Source organism: Camelus dromedarius, chromosome 2 (assembly GCF_036321535.1).
Source record: "Camelus dromedarius isolate mCamDro1 chromosome 2, mCamDro1.pat, whole genome shotgun sequence".
Lineage (NCBI taxonomy): Eukaryota > Metazoa > Chordata > Mammalia > Artiodactyla > Camelidae > Camelus > Camelus dromedarius.
The window spans coordinates 121,118,148-121,131,282 of record NC_087437.1 but is presented as its reverse complement, the minus strand read 5'-3'; the positions used below and the strand labels follow the sequence as shown (position 1 = coordinate 121,131,282).

The 13,135-nt window shown below is 54.7% G+C and overlaps 2 protein-coding genes across 2 annotated transcripts in view; one reads left to right on the top strand and one right to left on the bottom strand.

The window, feature by feature from the left end:
* The window catches only part of TSPEAR (thrombospondin type laminin G domain and EAR repeats), a 123,480-nt gene that overhangs the window by 70,915 nt on the left and 39,430 nt on the right, over nucleotides 1-13,135 (top strand). The window lies entirely within an intron of this gene.
* On the bottom strand, nucleotides 3,933-4,994 carry LOC135318636 (keratin-associated protein 10-12-like). The gene has a single exon (XM_064476598.1). It carries the CDS (start codon nucleotides 4,949-4,951, stop codon nucleotides 4,346-4,348), a length of 606 nt encoding a protein of 201 aa, XP_064332668.1. The 5' UTR covers nucleotides 4,952-4,994; the 3' UTR covers nucleotides 3,933-4,345.

Below are 13,135 nucleotides of genomic sequence, written 5' to 3'. Positions count from 1 at the left end.
ACTACAGATAAAGCCACGACAAACATGGCACCCGGCATAGGACATGTGACCCCGGGGTAGACACCAGGGGCAGGGCTGCCGGGCCACAGGGTGTGTGTCCTGTTTCGTGATGTTCGTGTTTTCCTGGTGACTGAGGGCGGGGTCAGTTTCCCTGCCTTTTGTGTCTCTTCTTCAGTGATGTGCCTGTTCAAAACCTCTGCCCGTCGCTCAGAAACAGATTGTGTTCTTCTCGTTAAGCTGCAAGCAGTCTTCATGTGTTCGGGACGTCAGCAACTTGTCAGGAGCAGGTGTCGCAAATCTCCCCGTCAGCAGCCTTTTCATTTTCCTAACAGTGCTTTTCGAAGAGCTGGCATCTTTCATTTTGATCAGATCCACGTTATCACTTTTTCTTCAGTGGTTCTAAGAAATCTTTACCTAAGTCCAAGGTCATACAGACTTTGTCCTCTGTTTTCATCTAAATATGTCCTGGCTGTAACATTCATGTTAGTTCTACGATCCATTCCAAGTTAATGTTTGAATGTTCTGTGAGTCGTTCTGCTGAACTTCCCTTGCCAAGAAGTCTACTGACCATGTGTACATGTGGACCTACTTCTGGACCTTCTGTTCTGCCCCATTTTTTTGTGTTTTTTATTTACACCAATTACACACTGTCTGATTAATTTAGCTTTAAATTAAGTGTTGAAATCAGGCAATGTTAAGTCTTCCAATTCTGTTTTTCTTTTTCAAAATTGGTTGGCTAATTTAGATCCTTTACATTTCCCTATAGATTTTAGAATATATTTTATATTTATTTGTTTGTTTGTTTCAGGGGAGTAGAATGTATTTTAAAATCAGCTCATTGGTTTCTACAGAAAAGTCTGCTGGGTTTTATTGTAATTGCATCAAGCCTGTAGATAAACTGGAAGGACTGACATTTTAACAGTATCAAGCCTGTCAATTCATAACCTAATACAAGTCTGCAGTCACTAGGACCGCTTTTTTTTTCCAGCAATATTTGTCATTTTTAGTCCCTGGACCTTGCACGTACGTTCAGTTTCTCTGTTGTTTCATTTTTAATGTTTTAGTTAGTGGTATGTTTACTGCTTTTCCAACTATTCCCTGCTACTGTGTAGAAAGAGAATTGGGTTCTGGATCCTCTAACCTCGATACTCCGCCTATGGATTCTATCAGCTTTTTCTGTCTGTCCCTGAGGACTTTCAACAGTGAAGCTGTTTGGACTCAGCGTGTTCTTTGTGGGAGAATTTCAATTGTGAATTTAATATCTTCAATTGATAGAGGGCTATTCAGGTTTTCTGTTTCTCCTTGTGTTCATTTTTGTAGTTTATATCTTTCCAGTTGCTTGTCGGTTTCCTCTAAGGCACCTAAGTTGTTGAGCGCGTCAGCACAACGTTGCCTGCCTTCCCACTTTGTTATTTGAACGTCTGCAGCCTCTGTGCCGATCCCCCTTTAAGAAAGTCATTCCTGACGCTGGCAACTTGTTTCTTTTCTCCCTTTTTCCTTAGTGGTGAAGCTAGAAATTCACCAGCTTTACTGATCTTTTCAAACAACTAAACTCGGTTTCATTCATCTTCCCTCTCGCTTGCCCATTTTCTGTTTGGTAGATTTCTGCACTTCTGGATTACTTCCTTCCCTCTGCTTATTTTTGGGTTTAACCTGTGTGCTTCTTTATTGCTTCTTAAGGTAGAAGCTTTGGTTTTAGTTCTTCCTTCTTCTCTAAGTTATTGAAGCTACGCACTTCCCTCTATTCACTCTGTTAGCTGCATCCCACAAGGTTCACTTTTATTTTATTCAAAATATTTCCTAATTTTTATCCTGATTTCTTCTTTGACTCATGGATTATTCTGAAGTGTGATGTTTAATTTCTTAATATTGGAAATTTTTCTAGATATCTTTCTGTTGACAGTTTCTGATTCTTTTGTGGTCAAATAACCTTCTCTGTATGATTTCAGTCGTATTAACTATACTGAGACCTGTTTTGGCCAGCATGGGACTTATCTTGGTGAATGTTCCATATGCACTTGAAAAGATGTGCATTCTGTTGTTGGGATGGCATGTTGTATAAATGCCAATTAGATCAGATTAGTTTCTAGTAGTTTTCAAATTTTCTATATGCTTAATAATTTCATTAATTTCAGGAAATATTTGGCCATTATCTCCTAAAATACTTTCTGCTCTTCCCGACTCCACACTTCCCCCCCCAGGTACTGCAATTACATGCATGTTAGACTCAGCTCACTAGAGCTCTGTAAGTCTTTTATTTTTATTTTTTCATTGTGTCCTTCGGTTTGGATAACTTCTGTGGCGATGTCTTCAGGGTCACTGACCCTTTATCTGCAGTGCCTAATCTCCCTTTAAGCTCATCGTTTTATTTTTGTGTTGCTGGCGCTGCGTTTTTCCTCTTTGGAGTTCCACTGAGCTCTCTTCATAGCTTCCACTCCTCTCCTCACTCATCGTGTTCCTGTTTTCCTCTAAATCCCTGAACATACTCATAGTGGTTGTTTTAACTGCCTTGTCTGCTAATTCCACCCACTCTCACTTCTGGGTTTGTTTCCACCGACTGTCTTGTCTCTTGGCCGTGGGTAACATCTCTTTTTCACGCGCCTAGTAACCTTTCATGGAAGGCTGGGCTTTAATGAAATAATATGGCAGTGGGTGCGACAGCTGGTCTCCTCCCTCTGAGGAGTGCTGGACCCGAGTCCGTCCAGCAGTTACGCCGTGGCCGGCCCGATGCTCCCCTGGCCTCCATGCTCACTGCCGAGCTTTGTCAGGACGGACCCAGGGAAGCCTTACTCCTAGGCGGGTTTCTAAGCAGTGATGCCTCTGGGTCTGTGCTGAGTGTCTCTGGTGCCCGCGAGTTCTCTCCACTCTGGCGGTTCGGAACTCTGCTGTCCCTTGCCTCACGTAAGCTCTAGCGACAGTTCACCTTAGTGACGCACAGTTGTTTTTGACAGCTCCATGGTTCTGAGCTTCGAATGCAGGGCTTCATATTCAGCAAAGAACTCAAGGGGACCCCGGGGAGCTTTTCTCTGCACCTCTCCCTCCTCTCCTGCGCCTGCCTACAGCCCAGCTGCCTCAGCCTCCTTGAACTCATTCTAGTCCCTTCAGCTCAGCAAAGCCACCATGCATATCATGTGCGCCCACCACCCCTTGTGCCGCGTCTGGGAGACTCTCGGCCAGTGAGCGGGGCAATCTCAGGGCTCCCCTCTTTGTGTCCCAAGCTCCGCACCATCAGTTGGCCAATGTCTGAAAACAAGTGTTTCATACCTTTTGTCCCACTTTCTAATGACTTACGGGGGGAGGATGAGTCAGGTGCGTGATGGCCCGAAGTGAAGGCTGCCTGCCTGTCTGGGCGCTCTGTCTCTCTTCCAGTCCAACCTCTGACTCCCCGCTTTGACTTCTCAAGATCTACTCTGACTCTGAAGCTGAGTCTGCCTCCTTCCACTCTGGGAAACACTCCAGCTAAGTTTAGGCCCCGCCTGAGACACGCCCATTGCCCCGGGGACTGGCCCAGGCAGCCAACATTCTCCAAATAGGAGCCCTAGCAGCGGCTCCTGGAGGGACATGAGGAACCTCAGTGTAACTTTTTTGGGCTCTGGGCTCCAGGAGAGACATCACCAAGCCCAGTTCCACCTGAGGTTCAGTGGTGCCCTGTGTGCACAGGCCCCGTGGAAAAATGTCTGCGGGGAGGAAGTTACAGAGTCAAATCAAGGAAAATAACTATTCAGTGAATGACACGCAGGAGGGGGAAGGGTGCTCCCAAGAGGGCCCAAGTGACCCCGGGCTGCAAAGCCGACCCCACCCTCGGCACCCCTGTCGGGACCCCCGCAGCCAAGGAGACAGCACAGGGCCCTGCAGGAGGGCAGAGACTTGTGTGGAGGGAAAGGGGATGCGAGGTTAAGCTGAGGAATAATCGCACGAACACACGGACATCGTACTGTGCGCAGGACGAGGCGTTTATGGGCGGTTTGCTTAAGAGTCCAGAGTCACTGAGCTGAGGGACAGACACCACAGAGGGAGGCTGAGCTCACCCTCGCAAGAGGCAGAACTGGCAGGGGGCCATGGCCAGGGGGGCTTCCTGGGAGCCCCCCCCCCCGAGCCGCAGTATTTAGATGGTCTTGGAGTTTTTCCACACCTTCCAGCTCAGAAGAGGACTGGACTGCAGACACGGAAATGGCCTGAGAGTTGGAGCAAACCAGGATGTGGCTGTCAGACTTGACCCTGTGCTGAGTGGGTCAGCCACTTAATACAGGTCAGGACCCGACTGGGGAGAAGCTGGGGACCAAGTCAGGGTGGGATATGAGCCCGGCTGGCCCAGGGGGGAATGGGCCAGTCAGCAGCAGGACTTCTAGGCTGAGTCGGGGACGCAGGAGATGGGGCGGGAGCACCTGGGGCGGCAGAGCAGGGACACGCAGGAGGCCGGGCGGCAGCAGCTGGGCTGGCAGGAGGGGACAGGGGCACAGCAGGCGGGTCTGCACACGGGGCGGCAGAGCAGGGACACGCAGGAGGAGGGTCTGCAGCAGGACGAGGGGCAGGGGGTGGGCTCACAGCACACGGGCCTGCAGCAGACGGGCCTGCAGCACACGGGCCTGCAGCACACGGGTGTGCAGCACACGGGCCTGCAGCACACAGGCCTGCAGCACACAGGCTCACAGCAGTCCTGCTGGCAGGGGGAGGAGGTGCAGCAGGAGGGCTGGCAGCTAGACTGCGGGCAGCACAAGGCTGTGCAGGAGCTGGTGCAGGCAGATGGGCAGGGACAGGGCTCACAGCTCGCTGGGGCGCAGAGGAGGCTCAGGCAGGGGGCCGGGGCGCAGCACGGGGGCTCGCAGCAGCTCTCTGGGCAGTCGTCCACCTGCCAGGAGGAGCCGGTGCAGGAGTCACAGGGACCGGGCAGGCAGACCCAGCTGCCGTAGCTCAGGTCACCGGAGCAGGTGGACAGGGCGGGCGCGGCCATGGTGGGGGCGGTGGGGCTGGAGGAGGGTGAGTGTGTGGGTGAGTGTGTGTGTGAGTGTGGGTGAGGTGCTCAGGCTGTGGGCTTTTATACCCTCCCGGGTGAGTGTGTTTTCCCCGGGGAGGCTCATGCCCTGTCTTCCTGGCTGATGTCGAGAGCAGGTCCAGAGAACAAGCAGGAACTGTTTTCGTTCCAGGAGTTGCTCAGCTCCCAAAGCTCTTAAAATTGGCTTGGGGCGGCTTCACTTGTTTTCAGTCCTAGAAAGAAAGCCTGGAGTGGAGTGTCAGTTACCGTGTTGTTTTAGCCCGTGTCACGGGGCTGAGGCGGAGAGCACAACCGGGGTTGGATCCCGGCCCCAGGTCGGGGTGAGCGCAGCCGGGGGTGCCCCGGCAGCACAAGGTCACATGCCTCTGTGGCAGAGAGGAGGTTTATTTGGTTCTAAACAAAGATGAGTTGAGTCATGCTCTGGACGTGGAGCTGGATCAGCGTCCCAGGGCAGCAGGCACCGTGCCGCAGGGGACCAGCTCCCACAGCAGAAACGTGTCTCTCTCAGTCTGGAGGTCAGATGCCCAAGGGCAAGTTGTGGGCTGGCTGGTTCCTCCTAGCTGAGGGAGGCTGTCACAGACTGTCCTGCAGCTCCTGCGGCTCTGCTGGCAACCTTTCATTTCCCTGGCTTTTAGATGCATCACCCTAGTCTCTGCCTTCGCCTTCACAGGGTGTTGTTCTCCGTGTGTGTGTGTATCTGTCCAATGTCCCCTTTTTATATGGACACCAGTCAGCATGGATTAGGGACCACCCCAGTGACCTCATTTTACCTTGGCTACATCTGCAAAGACAGTATTTCCAAGTAAGGCTAAACGCACAGGTACTGGGGGTTGGAGCTGAAGTAGCCTTTGGGGACACGATTCATCCCCTAAGCTGTACTGTCCTTGCTCTGAGGCTGACACGGGGACGGAGCCTGGGATGGAAGGAGAGTTGAGCAGGTGTCCCTTCTCCTTTCTCTGGGACAGCGGTGAAGGGCAGGGTGCGGGGAGCAAGTGCCCTGCCAGGTTTGGAGCAGACATGTGACTTCTGAGGGTCCAGCACGGCTTGAGATCGTGGGATGATTTTTTTTTTTTTTGGTTTCTTTTACGGAATAATTATACAAAGGGCACAGAGAATTCACGCGTGCCCCGGCCCCAGCCTTGTCCAGCGTTAGCATCTCCCGTGACCCCAGATCGACGACCGGGTCTTAGAAATCAGCGTCGGGGTGTTGCTGCTCACTAAGGACAGGCTGCTGCCCGCTTCACCGCTTCCCCCGCGTGTCTGCCCTCTGTTCCGCCAGGGACACCCGTCAGACCCCCCATCAGCTCTGGTCTGCGACAGCTGCTCACAGCTTCCGGGGCTTCTGCGGCCGGGACGCTTCTGCAGGGCGCTGACGCGGTGTGTTGCACACCGCCCCTCCGCCTGGGTTTGCCTGACGTTTCTCACGATGGGACTTGGGCCGTTCATACCCGGGGGAAGAACCCACAAGTAATGCGCCCGGTGACGCAGGGGTCCACGGTGCTGACCTGTCTTGTCTCTGAGGATGTGACGATTTCTCCCCCAAATTAATAAGTTTTGGGGGATTCTCTGAGACTTTGCAAGTATCCTGGTTCTGCTGGAACGCTTGCCCTGAGGTGTCAGGCCCCTCGGGGGCGGTGCCTCCAGCAGTGGCGGCTGGCGTGGGGATGGCGCGTCTCTGTGCCACGTTCCACCTCCGCTTGTTAGTTACGGCTCTTCTCTGAGGAAGAGCTGCCCCTCCTCCTCTACTTACTTGTTTGCTCTGCTGTTTGTTTCAACGTGGACTAAAGCATGTTTATTTCATTGCATTCTACTACTGCAGTGTTATCATTATTTATTTTCTTGTTCAAATTGTTCCAGCTTTGGGACGATGACCCATCTTTGACATCTAGGCCGTTTGGCTCTTGGACCCATCCAGCACCCCTGGAATCAACCACTTCTCCAGGGAGCCCTGCTCCCTTGTAGTCGGTGATGGTCTCTAGAAACCAGACCTGGAGCCGGGTGTGCTTGCTGCTGGCGAGTGTCGCTCCCCCAGGCCGTGTGGCGGGCAGAGCAAGGAGGCACACACAGAAACCAGCACATGCCTGAACTCGGGGGGCACCTCAGTGTTCACCGCTGAGGTTCATGCTCACTGCGGCTTCCTAGATCAGCCTTCTCAGGCTCCTCGCCTTCTGTCGCTGGAGGCTTTATCATGAATGGTTGTTGGATTTCATGAAATGCTTTTTATGCATCTATTGAGATGATTATACAGTTTTCTTTGTAAGTCTGTTAATATGGTGAATTACATTAACTGAGTTTTTAAAACTTTTTTTGGAAGCAGTTACAGATTCACAGGAAATTGGGAAGCTAGTACCCACACTGATTGATTCCTGAGTGTCGATTCGGTCTTGAGCTGATGGATAAACCCCACCCGGGTGTGACGTGCTGTCTGCCGCCCGTGTTGCTGGGTGTGACTGGTTGACGTTCTGTTCGGGATTGTCACGTCTGGCTTCATGAGGACACTGGTCTGTAGGCCTCTTTCCCTGTGATGTCTTTGGTTTTGGATAATATTGTCCTCATCAAAGAAGTTGACAAGCTTCTTTTCCAGTTTCTGTAAGAGTTGATGTAGAGTGGGCATTTTTTCTTCTTTAAATGTTTGGTAGAAATTGCTAAGAAACTGGAGTTTTCTTTGAGACATATAGGACATTCCAGTTATCTGTTTCCTCTTTTGTGAGTTTCTATAGTTTTGTTAACAAACCAAACTCGGGTCCGCTTGCCCCCGTGCAGTGAAGCCAACCTACCGATCCCGGGTGGTGGTGGAGGAAAGCACAGTGTTTATTGCAGGCGCCCAGCGAGGAGAATGGGCAGCTAGTGCTCAAAAGGCCCGAACTCCCGAAGGCTTTCAGGGGGAGGTTTTTAAAGACGGGACGGGGGGTGGGGTGGGGCGTGATCAGCTCGTGGACACCCTTCTGACTGGCGGGTGGTGAGGTCCTCAGGAGTCAGCATCATCCACCTTCTGGGTCCAGCTGGTCTGGGGTCTGCGTGCCGGGGGGCAGTGTGCAGTCAGCTTCCTCCACCTGGCGGGGCTTCAGTAGCTGCAGAACAGCCCAAAGGAGGTCATGGCTCAGAATGTTATCTCCAGCCCTGGAGGAGGAACCGAAGTCCTTGACTTTGTCTGATGGTTAAACTCTTGTTATCTTGTCGTGCTTGATGGCTTTTCTTGTTTCTGCATTTTCTCACTTCTCTGATTACCTTTTTCTTTAGAACTCAGGGAAGCCCGGGAGGCTGAAGTTCTTCTACTAACAGGAGGCAGGCGGAGGACGGGGAGGGGCGGGGGGTGGCTCTGTCCCGGGAAGGCCCCCCGGGGTCCTGCTGGATCCCAGTTTGCGCCCATCAGGGAGGAGGCCCGTTCCATCTAAGGTTGTGAATGCACGGGTGTGGGGATGTTTGTAGAGCCCCTCATTATCCTCTTAACTGCTGAAGAGTGTTCAGTGATGTCCCATATTTCTGTCCTTGACGCTGGTAACTTGTTTCTTCTTGTTTTTCTCCCTGGCCAGTCTGCCTAGAAGGTCATCAATTTTATTGATCTCCTCAAAGAACCAGCTTTCAATGGCCCCCACGTCCTCCCGTCTGCCCTCTGTGGATTTCCTTTGCTCTCCTTCTGCAAAGTTCTGCAGTCGGAGCTTGGATGGATGGTTGATTCAGGACCTTTCTTCTTTTCCGTGGGACCCCTTAGTACCCACCACTTCCTGCCCTTTTAGCTGCACCTATGAGTCCTCTCTGTGCCGACCGTCCCAGTCTATGACTGGAGGCTTTGAATGGGCCCTTCTCCACGGCCCCTTTCGCTCCGATCCCATGACTCCTGATTCATACACAAGTCTGAAGGGTCACAGCGTCAGGAAGACGCACACTCAGCTGGGTTTGAAGGCAGCCGAGCCTCAGAGTGTTTGGACTTCCACCTCCTGCAGCCTAAGGCCACGGCAGCCGAGTCATCAGACTCTGTTCATGTCTTCACTCGCCAGGAGGATGTGAGATGAGGGGAGGCTGGCTGTCTGCAGGCTAATCACGCCTGGCAGGAGTGTTTTATCACAAAGGTCCCCTGGGGCGGGGGCTGCCCCTCCATCCTCACCTCGCCCACCTCTGCTCCTGGCAGAAGACTGGGAGGAGGCATTTGGGATCAATGGAGACGACTTCCCTGGGTGGCACCCTGCAGGCGGCAGAGCATCCTGTCCAAATCCCCTTGTCCCCATGCCAGCCCCGCCATGACAGGAGTGCTGTCTCTCATCTCCTGAATGTCCACACGCCTGGCAAGGCCGGGCGGTTGCTGGACCCAACAGACAACATTCAAGAAAAGTGAGACAGGAAGGTTCAGGTTGGAGCAGCCGGTGTGGGGCCGGGAGGCGGATCCGCTCCCGCGCTGCATGGGGCCTCTGCTGCGCCCGCTGATGGGGGCGTCCCGGACGCTGCCTGCCCATGTAAAGTGAGCTTAACGCCAGGTGTTCTCGAGCCGCGGGGCTCTTACTTAAGAGACCTACTTGGCCACCCCGGCATCTGCCTTCTTGTGTAAACACATCCTCCGACAAACTCAGGTGGGAGGTCAAACACTGATCTAAAAAGTGGCCCAGCACAGGGCTGACCGCGTGTCAGGTTCGGGGAGTCCGTCTTCAACCGAGTTGCGATGCAATCCACCTTGGGGAGCACCTTCTGTCTGCCCCACAACATTCCCAGTCCCTCCCGCGGCCCCACAAGGAAGGGGGTACCATCTCCTACTGCTGATGGAGAGACGGCGCCTCCAAGGAGGCAGGTGCAGGGGCTGGGGGACCCGGCGGGGCCTGGGGCAGCTGGGCGCCAAGGCCACAGTCCTCACTGTCCTCTCCGTCCTCTCTGCTTGGCCCTTTGGAAATGTCACACATTTTGAGAACCCTTGACTCCCAGGGGCCAAAGCAGACTTTGGAGAACACTGGGCGCTACAGACGGGTGCAGATTTCAAAGCATCCATGTGTGTGAGCGGCCTGGGAGCACCGTTACGTTTGCCGGTTGTTGCTGGGGTCGTGACATTCCGTGCCTCCCCTGCGGCCTCCGTGGCCCGGTCTCATGCGGTCTTTGGCCACCGGGCTACCCCGTGGACTGCCCACGCTCCAGCCCGGAGAGCCTCGGGCCCGGTCAAAGCCCAGCGGCCCGGCCTCACTCCACACCCCTGACCGCCTTTAAAACGAGTGAAGTAGAAGGTCTGAGCATGAGGGAGGCAGGGGCCGGTTTCCCGTGCGTGCTCCATCGTTGCTTTTTTACTTTCTGTTTCCTTTTTTAACCAGTGGAAGGGGAGAGAAGGGATAGCTCGTCGCTGTTTTACCGTGCATTTCTCTGCCGTGTTAGCCTTGGCTCTGGCCGCGTCTGGCTTGCTCCTCTCTTAGGTCGCCTGCTTTGAGGGTAAGGATCGTTCTTAGGTTCTCCTTGCCACTGTTCTGGGTGTCAGCCCCTTGTCAGTTTGTGGAATGCAGACCCCTTTCCCACTCTGTCCTGCAACCACAGCACAGCCCACGGTGTCCTTTCTGGAGTGGAAATTCTTGTTTTGACGTGAGCAAATGTGCCAGCTTCTTTCTGATGGTGTGTGTCCCAGTTGAGAAATCTTCCTTAACCCCAGGCCACAAAGACAGCCCCCAGTCCTCCCTCTAACTTGGAAGTTTCACCTTCCACACCGCCTGGGGGTGATGACACGTGTCCTGCTCAGGGAGGAATTCAGCCTGGCGTTTCTCCCCACCAAAGCCCATTTCTCCCATCACCATCCACTGATCTGCACGGTGCCTGGACCACGTGTCAGCCTGCTTACCTGTGGGTCTCTGAGCTCTCGGATCTCCCCATCACGGTCCACCTGCCTCTTCTTGGGCCCAAACTGGACTGTTCTGTTACTACAGCAGTGTCATCCCTTATAATGCCCCCAGGGTGGCCCTGGTCCCTGGGCACCCAATGAACTCAACAAAATCCAAAGTAAAAAGGATTTTATTGGCCATGGCTCACTCTCCCCCCCAACTCCCAGTGGAGGGGCCCACCCCAGAGACCGTGTGAAGCTGGCTGGTGTCCATCTGGCTGCGGGCCTGTGGTTCACACACAGTCGGCCCCTCCCTTATAACCTTGGTCTTCACAGGCCCCAGCGCAGAGAGCCCCTCCAGGACTTACTCTGGGGCACAAGGAGCCTGGCTCCCTGCCAAAAATCCTACGCATGATGGAGCAGGCCCGCCCACAGGTGAGGGCTCCCCGCGGGCCCACAGGGAAGTGGCCCCACCCCAGCTTGGGGCACAGCCAGGGCACTGCCGTCCCGAGAGGTGCGCATCAGGGTCTCAGGCCCACCAGCCCCACGCACGGCTGCACTCCGGCCCTGGAGCCTCCTCTCAGGCCTCCTTGTGAAGAGGCCTTCTCCACTCCCAGCCCTTCCTCCCACCCTGCCCCGGCCCCAGAGCTCATCAAACTGCTCTTGCCCTGGGCTCTCAGGTATGACCCCCGCAGGTGCCCTTCTGTGGGGAGGACGGGGTCTCACTCACACCACCGCAGTGTGGGGTTAGGGCCTTCGCTGCTCCGCGTGGCCTCCGCTGTGGTCGGCTCCTGCGACGCCTGGGGGCTCAGCTCTTTCTCCAGCTCAGCTGAGGCCCTGACAGGACAGTCACCACCCTCCCATTTCACAGGTGAGGAGACTGAGGCTCAGAGGGGTGCAGCGAGTCAGTCTCGGGCCAGATCTTAAGGTGCTGGGGTCTAGTTGAGGACCATGCATGTCGCCAGCTTTGGGTTCATCTCTCTGTGGCTACCACATCCTCTCTGCTAAATTATCAGCACCCGAGGGCAACCACAATCCATTTCAGAAACTGCCGTTTCATAAGACTTTGTGGAATAAACGATCACTTCCCACATGGGCGTGAACACAGGCTGTTTCTTCCACGCTGGCCGTGGCAGGGGCTCCGCCACCCTCACCTGGGTTTGGCAGACTCAGATGGGCATGGCTTCAAGGGGAGAAGGAGGCCCAGGTGTCGCCTGATGGGGCCTAGTGCGTGGGGACGCTGGGGGTAGCTGACTGGAAGGGGGCGTCCGGTGTGATGGGTTCGGGGACACATCGGGTTTTCTCCACTTGGTCCTGACTTAGAAGTGGGGACAAAGAATTAGGGAAGCTGGGGGTCATGGGCCAGGTTCTGGCTGTCCTGGGCTGGTGTCTGCCGTGGTTGTAGGTCAGACATCTCTGGCTTCAGATATCCGGCCTGGCCATTGTCCATCTGTCTGTTCAGACTCTCAGCATGAGTCCAGCAGGTGCTAGTGAATGTGTCTCCCATGGATCAGAATTAATTTGTGGGAGTTTATCACTTGTGCATCTGAATGTCCTGAGACGGCTGGGGCTTTTGTGAACGCAGTCACTCACTCACGCCTGCACCCAGCGGGACTTCCCCAAGAAGGGACAAACTCATCGCCTCCATTAACCTGGAAAAACCCCTGCTCAGCATGTGGACAAGGCACCAATGGGGCGAGTCCGCGTGGACGGAGTGCCTGTCAAAGCAGAGACCGCCGTGCCTGCGCTGGTTGGGGCGGGAGGGGTGGGACCAGGAAGAGGCTATTTTAGTTAAACAATGGAGGGAGAGGCTCACACAGGATTAGCCGAATTTGGGGTCCCCCCAGTTGCCTGTGCCTGGGGCCAGGCCAGGATGAGGCATGTCCCGGGAACCGGGTGGCCTGCCTTGCGGAGGGGCCAGACCCTGGTGTGGCCACAGCTAAAACCGAGACGGCAGGCCCACTGCCAGGCAGGGCCCGTGCACCCTGTATGTGTGTCTCAACTTTGGGGTGAACTTAGAATAGGTGGCATTTACTTAGAGCCGTGCTCTCCAGGGACCCCACCCAGGCACAGCTCCACAGGACAGGGAATCTCGCCCCCCACCCCCCATCTCCCCGAACGGCCAGCCCAAGACTTGGGTCAGGGTCCGCTCCCGAGCACAGACCACGCTCCCACCCCCAGATGCCAGACTCTGCAGGGGCGTGGATCTGGACCCCGCCCCCGGGACACACACGGCGGCCTCCAGGACATCCCCACCCTGGACATGCAGGGGCGTCCGAGTTCAGAGCCTGGGCTGCTCAGTTTAGCTACAGCGGAAGCCTGCCGTCCGCTCGCCCTCTGCTCTTGGCTTTCAGCGGCAT